The sequence below is a fragment of the Protopterus annectens genome, chromosome 2.part0 (genome assembly GCF_019279795.1).
Source record: "Protopterus annectens isolate FY-2018-M chromosome 2.part0, PAN1.0, whole genome shotgun sequence".
In the NCBI taxonomy this organism is placed as follows: domain Eukaryota; kingdom Metazoa; phylum Chordata; order Ceratodontiformes; family Protopteridae; genus Protopterus; species Protopterus annectens.
The window spans coordinates 997,940,102-997,961,301 of record NC_056728.1 but is presented as its reverse complement, the minus strand read 5'-3'; the positions used below and the strand labels follow the sequence as shown (position 1 = coordinate 997,961,301).

General features: G+C 38.4%; 1 protein-coding gene across 10 annotated transcripts in view; it reads left to right on the top strand.

Moving 5' to 3' along the window:
* NFIB (nuclear factor I B) overlaps positions 1-21,200 on the top strand; it is a 923,658-nt gene that overhangs the window by 356,869 nt on the left and 545,589 nt on the right. The window contains exon 3 of one of the 10 annotated variants that reach the window (XM_044061253.1): positions 15,977-16,295. The exons of the other annotated variants lie outside the window; for them this stretch is intronic. Coding sequence (XP_043917188.1) covers positions 15,977-16,005 — 29 coding nt within the window. The 3' untranslated portion in view covers positions 16,006-16,295. Of the gene's footprint in view, positions 1-15,976; positions 16,296-21,200 lie in introns of those variants that run through there. 10 annotated transcript variants of the gene reach the window in all.

Below are 21,200 nucleotides of genomic sequence, written 5' to 3'. Positions count from 1 at the left end.
ATCCTCCCTTGAGATTCAAACATTCTTATTATACCATGACCCCCCATTAATATTACAAAACGTGCACGCTGATTGGTCAGCGTGCACGTTGTAAATCGACTTATACTAATGGAAAAAGGTCCGGTCTCTCTGACTTTTTCCATTAGTATAAGTCTTTTTTAAAACACTGTCTCGCTATGTTAAAGGAGTTTAACATAGCGAGACAGGTTTAAAAAAAGCAACGGTGATCTCCGTTGTTTTTTTTTTAAAGCTGTCTCTCTATGTTAAACTCCTTTAACATAGAGAGACAGTGTGTAAAAAGCAACGGAGATCTTGCTTTCTCCGTTGCTTTTTTTTTAAACCTGTCTCGCTATGTTAAATGGGTTTAACATAGCGAGACAGCTTTAAAATAAGCAACGAAGATCTCCATTGCTTATTTTAAAGCTGTCGCGCTATGTTAAACCTATTTAACATAGCAAAACAGTTTGTAAAAAGCAACGGAGATCTTGCTTTCTCCGTTGCTTTTTTCAAAACTGTCTCGCTATGTTAAATGGGTTTAACATAGCGAGACAGCTTTAAAATAAGCAACAGAGATTCTCTGTTGCTTTTTTTAAAGCTGCCTCGCTATGTTAAACCCATTTAACATAGCGAAACAGTAAAAAACAACGGAGATCTTGCTTTCGCCCACAGCTCTGATGTACTGCGTAGGCATACGCATGCGCAGTACATCAGAACTGCCGCAGAAGGGCAGCAAGGAGGCATTATACAATGCCATTATTTAAGAAAAGTAATTATTTTTTTTCTTAAATAATGTCATTGTATAATAGTAATAACCCACTTCTGGGTGTGGGTAATGCTGGATTTACCCACGGTTGGCTTTGTTTGGCCACTCGGGCTTCGCCCTCGTGACCAAACCACGCCAACCGTGGGTAAATCCAGCATTACCACACCCAGGCGTGGGTTATTGCTATACTGGCTCCTGGTTTGAGATTCAAATACTCTTACTGGCCCCTGCTTTGCTACTTGGATTCCTGATGTTGTGATAACATGTGTTACTCTGGTCTGAGCTCTACATGGCAGACAAACAGTGGCCAATGAATATATTCTCTTACTATTCATTTCACAGGCATGTGCACATATTGTTTGACTGTTTTCCTTCTGTATTTAACCTGATTGCACATAACACAATACTCATTAATTAATGATTTTAAGTATACAGCATTTTCAGACTTTCATGAATCTCCAACAACTCAGGCTCAGGCCTCTCCAGTGAAGCTGCACTCACCATTTTGGAGATACTGCTGCTGTAGGAGTTTTAAACGAATTATGAATGAAAGGTTTTAGACGATTTAAAGAATAGGAACAATTCCTTAGTTTTGTTGTGCACCACAGTTGAGTGTGTATCTGTCACTGCTGTTGAAAATCACTGTCACTTCCCCAGCCATCTAAGGTTTGTCCCTCCATAGGTCCACTGATTGTTTATAGCTAGGTAATGAGGTGAGTGTGAGCAGAGAGGCTGTACTTCACCACAAGGATACAGTGGAGGACACTGATCAGAAATACAATGACAGTCATGAGATCTGTTAAGAGTTAGGAGACCATAGTGAATGGATTTCATGTATCATCTGACCAGTAACTATTTGTATGTCATTGAACAAAAAGTTCATACCTTGATATCTTCAGAGGACTTTGTGTTCAGCACACCTTTACAAGACAGTTTATTCCTGGGTTTGTAGTATGGCATTGTAAATGTTGGAACCCTGGTGTTTAACTGAGAGTCACGTTATGTGACAGTAACAAACGTTAAGTTACTAGTTTTGTATTTTGCATTGATTTGTATTGGAATCTTCGTTATGCTGCTTTTATGATTAAGTTACGAACACATGCAGTTAATTTCTGCAGTCATCACCAGAAAGACTCTTTTGCACAATAGATGCACTTTTCTCGTTAAAATTACAAAAAAAAGACATGACCTGCATGTGTAAAGTTGTAGTTTTTACACTCATAAACTGATTTGAAAACTTTGTTTAATTTTGAAATGAAACCGTTAGACATATGAGAATACATATACTAAATTAAATATGTTCACAGTTGTAGGAGTTATTAGCATTTTTATATTTACCCCTTTTGCCTGTCATACATCAGCTTCCTCACAGCTAGTTGCTGGCTGCATGGATCAAACATTTAAACAAAAAGGCTTCCAAAACCACTAAACAGAATGCAAGGACCTGGTGAAGAATTAAACAGCCCAGCTCCCTGTAGTGCAGCTCTGCTTTCTTCCCCAAAGTCACGGCTGCCTGGATCAAACATTTAAACAAAAAGGCTCCCAAAACCACTAAACAGAACACAAGGACCTGGTGAAGAATTAAACATCCCAGTTCTGCATAATACTGTTCTGCGGTCTTCCCCCAAATTGCAGCTACCTGGATCAAACATTTAAACAAAAAGACTGCCAGAACCACTAAACAGAACGCAAGGACCTACTGAAGAATTAAACAGCCCAGTTCCCCGTAATACTGTTCTGCAGTCTTCCTCAAAGTCATGGCTTCCTGGATCAAACATTTAAACAAAAAGTCTCCCAAAACCACTAAACAGAACGCAAGGACCCGGTGAAGAATTAAATAGCCCAGTTCTCCATAATGCTATTCGGAGGTCTTTCCCAAAGTCGCGGCTGCCTGGATCAAACATTTAAACAAAATGACTCCCAAAACCATGAAACAGAATGTAAGGACCTGTTGAAGAATTAAATATCCCAGTGTATGTCCCGATACAACCTCTATAATTGCATATGTTATTAATGTTATTTTTTTGTATTAATCTTAACTCCAACTACAGTGTCTCTGAATAGTCCTCTCATTCAAGTAAAACCCGGATTTAAGTGTTAACTCTGTATTCTACAACATTTTGTTTCTCTTAGCTGAAGCAAACGATTGTAACTGTCTCGTTTCCAAAATCTCTCCCCTCTTGGCCTCGTGGTTCTACCCGCTCTGTTCACCCTCGCTCTTCTCTGGATCACTCCACTCCCCTACCCCCATTCCCACACACCTCCACTTTCATTTCATTTATACTCTCTGCCACAGCTACTGCCCAGCTCACTATACTTAATTATCCATCCCATCACCCCTGCCTAACAATATCCCTCCTATTTCCCTTTACAGCTCCACTCACCTGACTGAGCTAAGCAGATCAGCATAATTAACTATTTCCAAACACTCCCATCTTATTCCACCCAACAACAAAGGCAATTTAATTACTGACTTAGCCACAGCCACTACTCTAACAGCCAGCTATAAACTAGTACCTCCTCTGCAATAGGTCCCACCCATGCAACCACACACAATACTCTCAATCAGTGCACCACACATTGTACTCCAAACATTATTCAGCCTATATTCTTTCACTCATTACCTTTTCTTAATGCAGCTAACATAGGAATCAATGCACACCACTACCCTAACACAAAGCACCTTACATCATTACCTCTCACCCACTTCAAGACTAACTCTGTCTCTCACACCTGGTCCCACCAGATCACTAACCAATTAATCCAGATCTTTCCCTTCTTGCACACCAGTATTCTCTTTTTTAACACTCCATATTATCCTGACTCCTTACCACAAACATCTCTCTCACATAAACATGCTTCCCCTTACTACCAAACTCTTTCATACACTCACTCTCCACACCCTCACCAGTACACTTTTAATGATCTTTTCTTACAGTACTTCATATCATATTTCACTACACAATCAGAATTACTCACCCCTACATACATCAATACAGCTCCCCAGTCCAGTATCTAGCAACACTACTATTGCTCCCAAGATCTACAACATAACCAGCACAAGCTACCTTCCTATTAAATTCCTCTCACTGAACCCAAAAACTCTACTTCTCACAAACACACCAAACTCATACTTAAACTCCTAAACTTCTGTCACACAATAATTCACTATTACAACTCTCAGGGGACATCCACCCCAACCCAGGACTCAACACATTACATGAGCAGAATTCCATCCCCACTCCTTCTCCATCTTTTACTAATACTAATACTTTACCTGCTAATTCTAAACATAAATAATGGAGAATAGTAAATAAGGTCCATGATCTACATGCCAATCTCGCACTGTACTCACCTGATATTGTGGTGCTAACTGAGACTGGTTAAAACCAGTCAGCAGTAACAATGAGATTCTTCCTCCTGTATATAATATCCTATGTAAACACAGAATAGCCATAAAAGGAGGTAGGGTAGCAATTCTATTTAAAAACAACATAAATGTAAAGGCTCTTGATCTGAGTATTCCCAACCTTGACAGGGCAGAAATATTTCTCTCCAAACTAGAAATAAACTCCAGAAATACATTAACATAATTGGATGCTACATCCCGTCAGGAAACAATATAACTGCCCTGGAAAATATACTGTATTGGATATCTAACTCCATGCCACAAGAAAGTATCATTATGGGGGACTTCAACATTGATTGACTAACCTGCTCCTCTCAAAATCCCCCAAATTTTATCAACCTATATGGATTTACCCAAATCCTACCTAAAAAGTTCATAAATATTAAATCCTCCTTCTCCATACAGTCCCTTAATAACACTCCCATTCAGATAGAATCCAGTACTAAGCTCTTAGGCGTAACCATCGACGATCAGCTTAAATTTGACTTGCTTGTTATTAACTGTATCAAAAAGACACATTCAAAACTAGGGCTCCTTTACCGTAACAATACCTACATTCTACCCAGTCTAATGTACAATTCTCAAATTCTTACAAATCTCCTGACCAAACTTGAATCTGCCTACAACAAAGGAGCTAGATTTGCTGCCCAACAAACTTACAAATCCCATCACTGTCTCTTTCTAAAACACCTAAACTGGCTTGGATTACCACACCAGCTTCTTCTCTCTCAGCTCCAGATCATCTGTTCTATTCTATACTAGCCTTCCTACTGCCCAGCACGATCCCCTCTCATCTCCCATTATTCTCCCTCCAGACCTCTCCGAAGCTCTAAACAAGGCCTACTACAAATCTACAACCCAAGTCTAAATTTGGGCGTGACATGTACAGCTATCACCCCACTATTACCTGGAATAGGCTCCCACTAGAACTCAGGACCCTTACACATCCTAAACAATTTAAGACAGCCACCAAAGAGCACTTTAAAAGTCACTGGTCCTGCCACTGTACTCTCCCTCCTTAACATCCCCTACTTCTCATACCTTAATCTACTTTCTCCCCCTTAACTCACTGTTCTCACTAGCTCTCTCTAATCTTCCTTGACTTCTCTTTCTACTGTCTTCTAAAATCTATTAAGTAAGTCACCTCAGAGAAACAATCTGTTCTAATTGTCTTGCCTTCATGCAACTACATCATGATAAAATTGTTTTTTTTTTAACCACTTACCCCCAAAACTATATTCATCTTAATGACATATTTCTTTTTATACATCTTGAAATAGTTATGCTGTACTCCTGATTATTGACTCTGTGTAACATTGTATTGCTACTTAATGCCTTGTAATAATCCTGTAACATTGCTGTTTAATGCTAATTTATAATGAAAATTGTATAATATGTTGGAGCTTTTCTCCCCAGGCCTCCGCTGAAAAAGGGCTTTTCAGCTCAGTTGGACAATCCCGGCCAACAAATGTAAAATAAATAAAATAAAAAAGTCATCCAATCCCCCACAGAGATAGATAAGGCAACCAAAAGGAATCAACCCATGATTGGACACTCATAAATAGACGCATCCACGCCTACCTGTCTGGTTGTCTCCCTGACAGCCTGAGTGACCATTAACCAACCTTTCTACAGGCATAGTTACATCATAACAGTCAATTAACTTACCATCTGATAAGAAACAAAAAGCATTTTAATACCACTAATTTCCTATCAGCATTACAAAACTGTAACTGGACACCCCTAAAACTGCTTCTCCTACATGAAGCAGTTCAGTTCTTTAACACTACTTTTTTAGATATCTTGAACACACATGCACCTTGTAGAAACATTAGAGCCAAATCAAAGGCTGCTCCTTGGCTAACAAAAGAGACTAGGTCTTTACTATTAAGTAGAGACAAAGCCTGGAACCACTGGTTTACCACCAGGTCCCAAGCATCAAAACATAAACACAATCATACTTAGAGCTCCTTAATAAACCAAAAAAATCAGTTAAATGAGATAAAATTAATTGCCAGAATATACAAGTGAAATACCAGAAAAAACCCAAGCATTCTGGGCAGCCATTAACAATATTCTCCTCCTAGGAAGATTCTCCACACCCTCACCATTGACCAGTAACACCACTGAAGCCATTACTACCCAATTCAACAAATATTTTGCTGAATCCATAACTAACTTAACTAGTCTTCTAAATTCCCCCACCTCCACTGAATTACCTAAGACCAACCTTAACAACTCCTTTTCATCCAAACCAGTCTCCATCAACATAAAAAATTGCTTAAAAAACTAAAACCCACAACTCTAGCTGCAGACCAACTTCAAGCGGAATATCTGCAAATTGCTGTCGACACAATAGCCTTCCCTGTAGCCATCCTTGTCATTAGATCAATATCAGAAAGTAAAGTCCCTGCAATTTGGAAAATCTCCCACATAATACCCCTACATAAAGGGGGTAAATCCACAGAACTGACTAATTATCGACCAATAGCCATATTATCTCCCTATCTAAAATCTTAGAAAGGTGCGTACATAAACAAATCATGGATCACCTACACACGCACAAACTTTTAACAAATACGCAGCATGGATTTTGCCCCTCCCATAACACTCCTACTGCACTGGTGTCCTTTACCAATATACCACAGAAACAATGGCAAATTTGTATCTGCTATCTTTCTTGACCTTTCTAACATGGTCACACATAGTAAACTTATCCAAGTTCTTTACGAATTTAACATCAGTCCACCATCTGTCAGTTGGTTTCGTAACTATTTATTAGATCGCCAGCAGGCTGTCCAATGGCAGTACGACCTCTCCCCTCTTCTTCCATTTACTATAGGAGTTCCCCGAGGCTCTGTTCTAGAACCCCTACTCTTTTACTTTTTACTACAAGTCTACATACTTCCGCTCTTCATGCTTCTGTTATCCGGTATGCTACCTTAATCTGATCTGTTCCCCACAGGAACTCCAGCCAATTGCACAAGATTACTTTCTCTCAGTTGGAGTGGCTTAGAAACTCAAAACTAATTTTCAGCCCTAGCAAAATAAAACAACTTCTATTTTGCCCAACAAGATCCACCACTACAAGCCCCTCCTTCAATATCATGTCCATGAACAAAACCATCATTAACTCCAGTAACTCACACTAAACCTTTTGGTGTCAAAACTGACTGTAATATGAAATTTGACTTCCATATCTCCCAGACCGTAAAGAAAGTGCATAAAAAAATAGGTGTTTCCCATAGAAACAAACATTTCCTTACTAAACAGGTTAAATCTGCCATTGCCTGCACCCATCTCATATCTACACTCCTATATGCCTCCCCAGTACTTACAAATTTGAGAAAGACTGATTTAGCCAAACTTGATTCCTGCTACAGTAAAATAGCCAGGTTTGCCACAGACTCTCCTTTCAGGTTATATCACTGTTTAGCTCTTGAACAACTTAGCTGGCTTGAGCTTCCCCAACTCCTCCTCTATAACCAACTGATCTTTGCCTATGAAATCCTGCACCAACATAATAAAATCCCCGCCCTTCAAAATTTAATAATACCATACTCAAACAATAGGTTGCTATGATCAAGTGATACATTATTATTGCAGGTAACAAAAGCCAACAGTGCAGCTGGCGATACTGTCTTTTCTAACTTTATTCAAAATATGGAATGCTCTGCCCCATAACATAGTATCCCAGTCTTCCTTAACGTTTAAACAAATGCTGAAAACACATCTGGCAGATACTTGGCTATGTTCCTGCACCAACCCTGGCTAGCACACCCTCTGTGTCTGACGCTATCTAACCCACTTGCATTAACTTAACTAACAAACTACTAACCTCAGTATTCCAAGACTCTGTTTTCTCAATTCTAGCTCATTCTGCTATACCATACACCTACCAGACTAAATATTTTAGTGTATAATGTTTCTCAGACCGAAACATATTATTAAAACTACAAAAGGATTTTTATTATATCCTTTGCAGATGAGTCTGTGTATTATGTTGATAAACTGCCTTTGCTGTTAGACTTTCTTTATTCGCTGCACTGTACAGTGTATGTTGTTATCCTTCTTATATGTTTTGTAACTGTTGTTGTTTGTCTTTTGGCTTTTCCCGGTTAGGGGTCGCCACAGTGGAACTCCGGTCGCTAATGATTGGCAGTTGGTTTTTATGGTGTTGAGTTGCCAGCCCGATGCCCAACCTTCAACGAAGGCACGCCTATTCAATGCATGTCTTCCGAACGCCGACTCGACCGCGGTAAGGACATGCAGACTCCACACAGAAGGCACTCCCAACCCAAGCCGAGATCGAATTGGAGAACCTCCTGCTGTGAGGCAACAACGCTACCGCTGCACCACTGAATGTTATTGTGTCTTGTACTTAGTATCACTGTATTGTACATTGTATGTCTCAAAACTTTAACTCAGATTGTAATTGTATCTAGTTTTGTATCTTGTATGTACAGCTTTTTTCCCTGGGCCTACACTGAAAAAGGACATGTGTCCAGTCAGACTTTCCTGGTTACCAAATGTAAAATAAAATAAATAAATAATAAAAATAATTGGCCCATTTGTTCTCTGTCACTGGGATAAGTGTCAACTGGGAGGTGCCTTCATTCAGACATCCATGGGGTGGATAAAGGGTTTTTTCCTTTTATTCTTTGTATTCCCTCCAACATGTGGTAGTTTTCAGAGCCGATAGGGATTATGCATTGGACTGTCCACCTAGGCCATCCATCATTTCTAAAAGTGACATTACCAGCAAGCAGTCCTGCCCCCTCTGCTCAGGTGCGGGAATGGTTTCCTCCATCTCCACTGGAGAAATTGCACTTCCTGTTTGAATAGGCAAAGGCCTGAGATGTAGTAAGGGCTCCATCCCTCTATATGTGACAGAGCTTGGCTAAATTGTTACTAATTTTTGGTGTACATCTTTTATTGTAAGAAGCCTCAAATTCTATCTCATGAAATCTTCAGTGTTGTTACACAGTTCATTGTCGATGACTTAAACAGTAAGTGATTTTTGAGAGCCCCAAGAAAGAGAGAGAGTATTCCAGGTATAAGAGGGCGATAAGTGTCTACCATGAAAAATAAGGAGACAATATAAGATTACCATGCTGTAATTTACAAGAAAACATTTTGAACACTGTCGAAATTATAAGCAAATGTGTAAGAAACAATAGGCAATAACTTTGGGTCTTGTTCATATACTTGAGTTTAATTTTCAAGTGGTCATCTGAAGGTCCTTGCCTAATAAACTATGATCTGTCTTTGTGCAGTTTGTTCTCAAATCAATCTTTCTGGGCAAATTCCTGCATTGTCAGTACTTTAAATAAAGGCCTGCTTGTTATCTATTAGCAGAGCTCTTTCTTTTATTTATAAAGTCTTATTTTCTCTTTAGTTGTGAATGCCGTGAATGGGTACAAAGAATGTTACCTATCTGTCTTACACAATGTATCCCAGCAAGATTTGTAGTTTAGTGAAAGCAAAACAGCATAGTGTTGTGTGCAAGATGAGATACATGGTGGTCGCTATGTTAGTCGTTGGCCAAAAAGAAGAAAGTGACATACTGGATCTGTCTTGCACATGTTCACAAATGGTGGTGTACTGGAAGGAGGGAACTATGATAAATTTACCAAAGGTATCAGACAACATTTCTTTTCCATTGACGTGTAAGCCATCTTTTTAGAAGAGCTGTTACATGAAGTAGTTACATAGCTCAGATGGATGTAAAAGTGTCCATGACACTTACTATAAAGGAGATGGGAATTCCTGCCTGCATTCTGGCCAAACTACCACTTGTCAGTATGAGCACAATTTTGGGTCTCCCCTGAAAACAGACCATACCTAGTAGGACTAACTTAATCAAAAGAAACAAACTAAAAACAAATAAGAGGAACAAAGTGATGTTTAAATCTGGCACATTTGAGTGAGCTGCTTACTTGTGTGGTTGTGACATTCAGATGGCCTTATTTGGGCATACTTTGGTGCTCTAACCTTTTGCCTGAATAGTGCCTCATAACTATGGTAATGTTTCTTTTTAATATTGTGAAAATACAGCAGTTCTGAGAAAGGAGAAGGAGTAATATTTAAGCAACAGTTCTAGACAAATGTCACTATTATGATGCTGTCCTCATCCCCAAAAGCCTGTGTGTGTGTGTGTGTGTGTGTGTGTGTGTGTGTGTGTGTGTGTGTGTGTGTGTGTGTGCGCATGCGCACAAATGTGTGCATTGATATCTCTCTGTAAATATGGGCACACACACTCTGACAGACACACACACAAACACACGGCTGCATTCAGGTCAGGTGCAAAGATTTCTATATCAGCAAAACTCCCCAAAGACAAAACTTATTGAAACATTGAGTCCCCTTTCTGCACTTTTGTACAACCCCAAGTTTGTTCATACAGGTTGGGAGTGGTGTGGGGGTCACAGCCCCCCACAACAACTAGGACAGGAATTTTCTGAGGAAACAGAGAGTGGGGAAGCTCATTGTTTCAATTAGTTTCATCTGCAGTAAGTTTTGCTATGATCAAGTGATAAGGCAGCCCATCCACTCATATACTTATATGTATGTATATGATTCTGTAATTAAGTACTGAATGCTTCAAAGAATGAATATAAAAAGAACAATCTTTTTAGACTGAATTTAAAATAGATCGAACACCCTCACACTATTTTTACAGGAAGGGAAGCCACCATTGCGAACTATGTATACCAGGTTTGAATAATATGTGTTCAATTATGCCTATATTAAAAATGAAAAGTTTATGTAGGTAATCTACCGAATTAGATGAATGTGTGTTAATAAGGTAGATTATATTATCATATTATCTAAGGTATGCTTCTGCTGCTAAAGTATTACTGTTTTAATTTCGTCTTATTTTATTACATAAAATGTTTAAGTATTAATATTTATTAGTATATTATATATATGTTTAGTGTATTAATACAATGCCAAGAGTTTAGCTATCCACAATAATTATTATGACTTGCATTTTAGATAACACATAATTAAAAAATATCTGGTTTTATTGTTTTTAAAAGACAATATAGCTTTAATTTTTGTAAATAAGTACCACCTGATTAACTTGAATTAGTATTTAAATGATGGTAAATGCTGAATATTCCATCTGAAGAAGTTCATGGATTTATTTGAACGAAAACCGCTTTATGGAATAAAGGTTGTAACACACAGCGAAGGTTGCCAGTGGTCTGTTTGGTGGAATAGTTTTTCGTTTTTCGTGTTTTTTATATATACCAGGTTCTGAGATCGCCTAACAGTGGGGAAAAGGCATATTCCCAGACCTTTAATGTACTGTGATCTCACACACAAAGCAGCCAGCTGGATGAGAAACAAGGAGAAAAGCATTCACTTTTATAAACTGCAGCCATATGTAGCTGATAGTGTATACACATACACACACACACACACACACACACACACACACACACACACACACACACACACACACACACACACACACACACACAGTCTCTGACAAACACATAAACTTATATATCTGATTTTGCTGGCAGAGAGGTCAATTGTTTGTGCTGTGACAATATTCAGTGATAGCTTAGGGCATTATAACACTGGCAGGGAAGGGATGGGTTCATGCCATTGGTAAGATCCCTTCATTTAGATCGAAGTACTGTAGAGGGTCTTAGTGCTATCTGACGTGTGGGACACAAATGGGTAGCTTGACTGCACATGTAGGAGAACATGTAGCTGTGAGTCCGAGGTGCCTGTGAGCTACACGGGATGGAACACTTTCTCCTTTATTGAAGAGTATGCTCACATATCTGCTGCTGTCCCATTACTCCAACATGCTGCCAATCCTGAGGTCCCCAGTAAGGGGATTTCCCAGCAGAGAAAAGAGTGGACTTTATTTGGCAGGATGACAGTCATGACAGGGCATTAATACAGTGCTGCATGAGTCTGAGAATGCTGGGACCAGGTAGCTGTACAGTACCTGGCAGGTATGCTGTATCATGTCCATGATTGCAAACAACTGCTTCCTTGAGTATATTCAGGATATTTCCAACAATACTTGAATTAACAATCCATTGCTTCAAACAGACAAACCACTCAAAATCAGTAATGTATTTTTGCAGAGAGGCAAGCCCCCCTGTATTCACTGTGTTGTGGTTTCATATCCTCCACATTCCTTTACTGTACTGGTTGGCCCTCCAGGATCACAGTAGGTTGGAGAAAGAACAGTTAAGAAAACATTAAAACATTGCTTGTTCCTTTTGTGTAACATCACAATCATGAAGAAAGGAAAACACAGTCATGTCAAGCCAAAACGCATCACTACAGTTTGTAGCAAGCAAGCAAGCCAACATGATCAAATACCAACAGGCTTAATTAATACTTGAACCATGGGAAATGCGTATCGGGGTTATTACCTGATATATGGGTGGGCAGACAACTTAAAGAGGAAAAATATAAGCGCTGTGAATAATGTTGTTATACTGGTATTAATGTTCCCAGTGTTTATTTTGTCTTATGAATTTTCAGCAGAGAAACTATACTCAGTTAGTATTATGCCTGGTTTGGCTTTTCGGTGGGGAGAGTTATAAATTCGATAGCTTAATTACTCTGAGCCAGCAGTTTTATTCATGGTAGCTTTAGACTGGAATTTCTCTACTGATTTTACGTAAAACCTTACTGTCCTGTTTTTGTTTTTATTGCATATTAGTATCCTTCCTGGTCCTTTTGAAAAAAATCAGCATTCTTTTTGACTATAGAATCCTGCCATGATCAAGGAGAAACATAACCATTTATTTTTTTAACTATAGCTGTCAAGATGTGTTAGTATAGGTTAAACAGTAAACTTAAGTAATGGGTTAACTGCATGCTGTTGGAAAGAATGTCATTAATAGAGTTGTGCTTCAGAGGGAATGTATTAGCATGTATGTAAATTAAATGACTGTTTTTGTGGATGGGTCCTTGAATTCTGATTTTGATTTTTTTGTCTTTTGATAAGTTTCATAATACTAATGCTTTCTCTTGAATTTCTACCCTGGCATGTCTTAAAAATGCTCATTTTCCAGCACACTTATGACTTTTGTCATTGTGCTACAGAAATGTGTAATGTGGTGATTGGTGGTGGGGCACATAGGTACAAATGTGTATTTAACAGTTAGATGATTGGAGAAACATAGGAATAGGAACAAATGAATCTTTTTTTAAAGATATCCTTAGATGCTGTACTAGTAAATTATGTGTTCTTGTTTGCCTTTTTATTTTTGTGAGCTTTTGTTACTGGGTTGGCATTGGAGCTGCCCCTGGTTTTCACAATTAAGACCATTTTACTGTAACCTCCTGCCTTCTTAGCTGTTTGTCATTGCTGTATTCTGTGGAAATGATTTATTACACAGTGACAACCAAAACTAGGAAGGAAAGCAAAAAAAAAAAAAAAATAAGTGCCTCACCATAGGACAGTTGCTCACATCATGTTTGTAGTGCGCAGGCATTGCATTAATGACAGGTGTTTTACATTCTGTTTCTGACATTTTCCAGTGAAACTGAAAGAGTTATGTTAATAGATGCAGAGTTATTGCTTTGCTATTAGCAACGGCCTGTGTAGTATTTATAACACTGTATTATGCAGCGATGTATGTAACGTGCGCATTTTTATTGTTCATGGGTGTTCCACAGTGCCAGCTGCCAGCCATCTGTGTGGCTTTGCAGCTGCCCACCATGACAGTGACTGGCAGCACCCCAGCCATCCTGCTGATGCCAGAACCACTTTGCCATACCCTATTCAGCATAACAACAGCGTATCTCAGGCCATATGGTGGGGAGGGCACCAAAGAGAAAGTCTGCCCTTTCTTTTCTTTATTACATTTGCATATTGGAAGAGCTGTGTGGCTCTCCTGCTTCATAATTTCCATACACTGATCATATGTGTGGATATGTATACACACACTCACATACACGCACGCATTTCATATATATATAGATAGATATACACATATATATACCATGTAGAGAGAGCTATATTATATCATATAATATATAGATAAAAACAGACACACACATATACACACACACACACACACACACACACACAAACACGCACACATAATAATTACCTAGAAACAAGCTTTGCACATTGGTATATTGCTCTAACATGGGGTGTAAAAAATGTGCATTTGTTTTACAGACAGGATGGAAAAACAAAAGAATTCACAGTCTAAGACTGCTTGGTGACTTTAAGTGCAATTTTATTGTTAAAATTTCTAGCCAGAATCTCTACTGAAGCTGAGGCATTATCTCCCATTTTATACTTCTCTTCTAAGTAATAGAGTGTAAGTTAATATTTCCACTAGAGCACTTTCCCGCCTTTGTAAATAAATTCTCCTTAATAAATGCCAATGATCACAGGGACTTTGTCTCAGTGTTCATGGTTAGTAAGTGAAAATAAAAATATTTGTTTTTGATTTGGTTAACTTTTGTATATTGTAAAAAATTATGTACAGGAGATGGTTTCATTTGTATATTCCCTTCATATGGCTCCATTCATATGTTGGTATTTAGTTCCAGGAAGTAATAACTGAGGATTTTAGTACTGCTAACTTTGTTTTCATTTTGTAAAGTTGTCACTTTTTATTATTTTTATCCTTTGGAATTGTGCTGCACCAAAGAGATAACACTGAAAAACAGTGGAATAGTGCCAAAACAATAAGACTTTCATTTCTTCAGGCAGTGTGAGGGGAACAAATAACAGGAAGAGACTTAACCGTTCATAAAAAAAGTCAAAGAATGATAGAGAGCATTGCCGATTTCACTTAGTCCTGTTAATAACAACTTGTACTGGAATCTGCTGCACAATGGGATAAGCACATTTTTTTCTCCAGGCTCACAAATGTATCTGAGGACAACTTGTACCAGCATTTTATTTTGTTCATTTATTTTTGTTAAGTGTGCTGGCCCAAGGACAGTTTTCAGCCACGAAAATGGCACACTCGCCTTAAGCAAAGTACACGTTTAATTGAATGGAAATACTTTATTATAATCAAGTTAATGTGTCTTGTTACAACAGTATGCAACCCATAACCTCCCTTTCAGGTTTACCCAGAACTAACACATCTCATGAAGCTACTTCCAGTAAGAGTTTCTCATTGCTGAAGAGTCGAGAAGTGAGACAGGTTTTTAAACCAGTTAACTTCTGGTGTGCTTGAAAGTGTAGAGGAGGATTTACAGAAGGATGGACTGATATAATTACTACAGTGATAAACGCCTCACTGTCATTTAGTCATCCTACTGAAGGCAGTTCAGGACACATGTCACGGTTGTCATGAGTCAACATCAACTCAGTGCATGTAACAAAAGCAACAGTGCTGTCTTTAGTTTTTCTTGTGTTTGCTGTTAAAACTTCTTAAATAAAAGTTTCTTTTTTGCAGAATCGCTTATTCGCTGTGGTGACAGATCTACTTTGTCACCTTACTGTTTAAGATGCTTACAAATCAGTTTGCAGTTTTACTAAACATATGCATTCCATATGCACTGGACTGTGGTGATTGGATTTGGTGTACATCTTCAGAAGATGTTATATGGCTGAAAAGAAAGATATGAAAGAAAATAGAAGAGGAAATTAATTATGTGCAGTACAATTACATACAACCATTACTTTCAGTGTTTTTTTTATGTTCTTGTTTCTTATAATAAGTATGGGACCAGAAGTTATGCTTTTAGGACTCTTATGTTCATGAGGCATTTATTAATTATGAAAGTAATAAAAAAAAAGTCCAAGCTATAACTTTGTTACTTGCTTTCTCTGTTAACTTTTTTTGTAGGCTCTAAGCTGTTTGCCTTTTATAAGTAGACCATGAGATAAAAGGAGCTGAAGAAATTTTTGGAGAGAGAGAGAGAGAGAGAAGTAGTAATACTGAGTGACTGAAAGTGACAGAAGACAAACCATCCTTAACATTTTAAGAGGAAACATCACTTGATCAGCACAAGGAAAATGAATAGTACCGATATATTACATTCTACGTTTTATATCTACGACTGTATAGCATTGTAATGGGTGTTGAAGACAACTTCTTTACAGAAACAGCATATAGCAGATTTCTATTCAGGCTAATCGGCCTAAAAGGTTATAGCAATTACTTCAGTTTAATGCCAGTCGCGAAGTACAGAAAGCGGCATGTTTGTGGTTTTCATTGCTCTACCTCTAATGTAGTGATGCTTTTAGTGAGGTTTGGCTCTCATTAGAATTATTATTTTCAAATCTGTCTATTTAAATGTTTCTCAATTTATTTACAAATATTTTATGCACTGAAGAAGAATGATGAATGTCCAGAATATGTGCATATTTAAAATTTTTTTTTTCTTTTACAAATGTGCTTGTACACCAAGTAAGGGTGCTGAAAGTTTGAAACATTTGCTTAGTTTTAATAAATATTTATTGTTAGAGTTGTATACCTGGTTGCCATATGTGTTTATTTACATACTGTTTCTGTGTGGGTGGATTACCTTGTCTGGTAAATAGTGATTTACCACATGTGCTGGGTTGTCTTATGTGGTTCTAACACTGTGTCTTACTCCCACCTAAAATCATATAATCTTTCTTTATTTCTATTTGAAATAAGCAAGTGAGGAAAAAAGGGAAAGGATTTGGTGTATTAGCAGCTGATCATCTGTACTGCCTTCTACATTGAGGGACACAATTAAGGGCCTTAAACTTGGCTGGTTTTGTAGGCAGGCTTTTTTCTACATCAGCTCCTGCATTTCCGTCTGCTGGTTCCTCACCAATTAAGAGTTCAGTCTCTGTGTCTGTGCTCTGCTCGTCTCCTGAACCTTGACAATACTGTGCTGAGGTCAGTACCGAACTGAAATAGTACCTCTTCTTCTCTCCAGGTTTTCACTGGAGCACATGTCCTTGGTGATGGTTGTGAACATTTTGGCACTGTTTTCACACACAGCAGAAAGGGATTTGAATCTGTTCTCAGTGGGCTTTCTTCTCAGTCTGTGTCTTTTAATCTAATGGCCTCATGTTCTTCAGTTGAATCTTAGGTTTTCCATCTATAAATTGACAGTGAAGAACCGCCTTGTTCAGTTTACCTTTTCCTTAGAACTCTTTTCTTGGGGAGGCCCTCAAAATGCTGAAGCATATGCAATGAGCAGCTTTATTTTGTATTGTGATTAGTTTTTTTAAGTAATTCACTTTACATGTTTACAGAGGTCTCACTGTTTGTGAAACGTTATACACTGTTAGTGCTTTTTTTTCACTTTTCACCACAGCTGTATGAGAACAGAATTGGTATATATACATTTGGATGTGTGGGGTACTGTTACTGGAAGGTACAAGGGGGTTTTGTTTGAATTTACAAAATGATGAAACATAATCAGTAGCTTGCTTCAGGGCAGTTAAGAGGAGGAGCTGCTGACTGCAGTGCTTGCTTTGGCAATGCTTTCAGAGTTGACATTTCCCTTGCTGCACCTGATCCTCTTTGTGTAGTTATGAAACAATGCAGCACAGATCTGATCTTCATTCAAAGTGCAGTCATACTGCAGCAGGGCTTCTTTCTTGCTTCCTTCCTGGTGTCTTACTATAAAATACTTGTGATTTGTTTCTGTTTTTGGACCCACTTCAGATGTCCTTTTTAATTGTTTGTTTATGAACACAAGTACTTCCCAAATTTGTGGATCTTTCAGAAAGATTTTCTATGCCACATCCTCCTGCATAGCCTTTTAGTGTGACCGAACTTCAAGAAATTCTTCTTCTTCTTCTTTCGGCTTTTTCCCGGTTAGGGGTCGCCACAGCGGATCACCTTGTCCGCACATTGAATGGCAGTGGAGTTTTACAGTGTTGAGTTGCCAGCCCGGCGCCCAACCTTCCACAGAAGGCACACTCACACGCACACCTAGGGCCAATTTAGAGTGTCCAATCCAGCTGCAGCATGTCTTTGGGATGTGGGAGGAAACCGGAGCACCCGGAGGAAACCCACGCGACCACAGGGAGGACATGCAGACTCCGCACAGAAGGCACCCCAGCCGAGGATCGAACCGGAGAACCTCTTGCTGTGAGGCGGCAATGCTAACCACTGCACCACCGTGGCCGCCCACCGAACTTCAAGAAATTGATATCAGTAAATATAGGCAGAAAGGAAGGAGCTGGTAGCTTGAGGAATTAGAGCATGTGGTATGACAAATGTGTTCTTTTCCCTCAAATTACTTCTTCAGTGCATTTGATGTTTTATGTCTTGGCCCTGCAGCCTTTGAATGAGCAGTGACATTCAAAGGCAATGGTTTCCAGGTTCATTGTGATGTAAGAGTCTGTACTGACATGTTTATCACTTGTAACTCCCATAGCTAGCTGATACTTTAAACCCACATGCAGGAAATGCTGGAACTGGTCAGCAGAGATATAACTCCTGCAGAAATTGTTGACACCTGCTGCCGAGATGCTACAGATGCAATCTGCTAGTTATACCTGTCTCCGAAATTCCTGCTAAAGAGCCATGTGAATGATGTGTATGTCCAGCTCAGTGGTTTGCATGGCTGACTTTCAGCTGAATAATTTCTGTAGCCACAGAAAAAGCTGTTAAAAGTATAGCATATATTTTCATGAATTTCACTTTCGTCATTTCACAAAGAAAATAAAAGAATGTAAGGATAGTTGTTTCGACATAATAACCAGATGATTAAAACTGTGTCAGCCATGTTGCCTGGGAGGATATTATGAAGTACAGTGCTTGAGCTAAAGTTTTTGTTGTTAGTGTCACTGAAGGTATGATAGTAACAAAAAGAATTATATGCCTCAGAAGGATGCTCTTCCATCTGTAGTAATTCAGTTATTCCCTTAGTATGGCATTTGTTGTGTTTGTCTTAATCATTAAAAAAAAGACAGTTTCTTACCTGGCCACAGATATGGGAAACACAAAATGTATTTAGAAGCACTGACAGTTTTCCAAAGGCAGTAGTTACAATTTTAGTACAGAAGTTGCCATTCATTATCTTTGATTCTTTATATACTCTTGTAACATCAGAAGGACCACTGACTTCCTGTGCTGGCGTGTTCTGTGATGTAAGAACAGCACAAAAACAGTGCATGTGTACAGGTCTGCTGTTTGTAAGCAGTTATTAGTCTTATGGCTTGAATGGATCATGTTCATTGCTGTGTCATTAATGAAATCATGAATTACCATCCATTTATTTTTATTTTACACATTTGTGAACCAGGTAAACCCACTGGACACAGTTCCCCTTTTCAGGGCAACACAGGATAATTGTGTGGTTTTCCATGATTACAAGTTGCTTGAGGCAGGAAACCAGTCACAGAGCCATCATTCTGGCAGCCATCAGTGCATGTTATAGGTATAGCCTAATACCACCCCCTACTCTCTGTCACAGCAGAGACATTTTCTATGCACCTGTTTTGAAGCTGTGCCTTTACCCTACTTCTTAATTCCTTTCCTGTCACTAGTTATCTTCACTGTTGTCATCTCCTTTCTTTCTCTCTGTATAGCGGGCATCACAGTATATTTTGTTGGAACTGAGTTTCATTTCATTTCCTATAGATGCTTTCATTATGATCAGATACTTGACACTTGTAATACTTTCTTCTTTCATTTTGTTGTTCACTCCACAGTTTTTCCACATTTTGTAGTCTTACATTGTGCCACTCGTACTGTTCTCTAAATCTACTGCTGGAAATATGCTGTATTATAATGTAGTGTACTTATTAAAACACATGTACGGGAAGTTTACAAATACCGAGACGTACTGTGTGAGGAATGAGACAAACACTAAGCCATACATGTGAGAAATCAGACAAATACTAAGCCATACGTGTGAGAAATCAGACAAATACTAAGCCGTACTGTGTGAGAAATCAGACAAGCACTAAGCCATACGTGTGAGAAATCAGACAAATACTAAGCCGTACTGTGTGAGAAATCAGACAAATACTAAGATATACTGTGTGAGAAATCAGACAAACACTAAGATATACTGTGTGAGAAATCAGACAAGCACTAAGCCATACTGTGTGAGGAATCAGACAAATACACATACTGTGTGAGAAATCAGACAAACACTAAGTTATACTGTGTAAGAAATAAGAATAGTATGTCAAATTTACAGAAATGTAATATTTTTTTCTTTTGATATAAAGGTAATAAAAAAGAATATGAACTAGCTTTGGACAGCACACAGAATGTGAACTGATCATAAAATGGAAGTTTTCACAAAAGCCCATCGATTTGTGACCTTAAAGGAGTTGTTTTCCTTTAATTGATACTGTCACAGCTTCTGAAGAGATGTAAACATTTCTCTTCTTTGGATTGTAATAATGAATTACGGTCACTGTGGCCATTATCTTTTGCATTAATTTTCTTTTCAGACCAAATAAATTTAGATGTATGTGTTGTTCTCTTCTAATGTGTACAGTATTATTCACATTTTCATTTGTAATTTATCTTAAGTGTGCATTTGTTGCATAACAAGTGTTCCAACATTAAAAGTTTCACATTTAGATTGCACTCATTAAATTAGTTCATCTATCTTACAATAATAAACATCCTTATAACAACCAGCTTCTCCAGCAAAACTGGTTACATTTTTCAGTTTTACAGCATGAACACTTCACAATGAAAGAATTTTCTAGTGTATTTGTTTCCCGGTGATTGGAACATAAATGCCATGACATTTCTTGGTATGACACCCCTCATTCCTCGCTTTGGTCGCTGTCTCTCTGTCTCACGTGCCACACATATGCATAGCAGGTGTCATACCCTTCTGTCACCATAGTCTGTAAATTAAGAATATTACTTAGAAAGGTATTGCAGATATTTATTGATTGAGATTCAGATGGCCCTGGAGACAAGCACAGCCTCACTTTTGGCAGTGTTAATATTACTGCGCATTCTTTGTAGAGGCTTTTTAACTACATAATCTTTTGTCTTCCACCATTACAGATATTTGTCTTTCCTTACATTTATTTATTTTTTTTTATTTGCCAAGTCTTCCCCCTTATCCTGGCTAAGCAGATAATTGATCCTGTGCAAACACGAC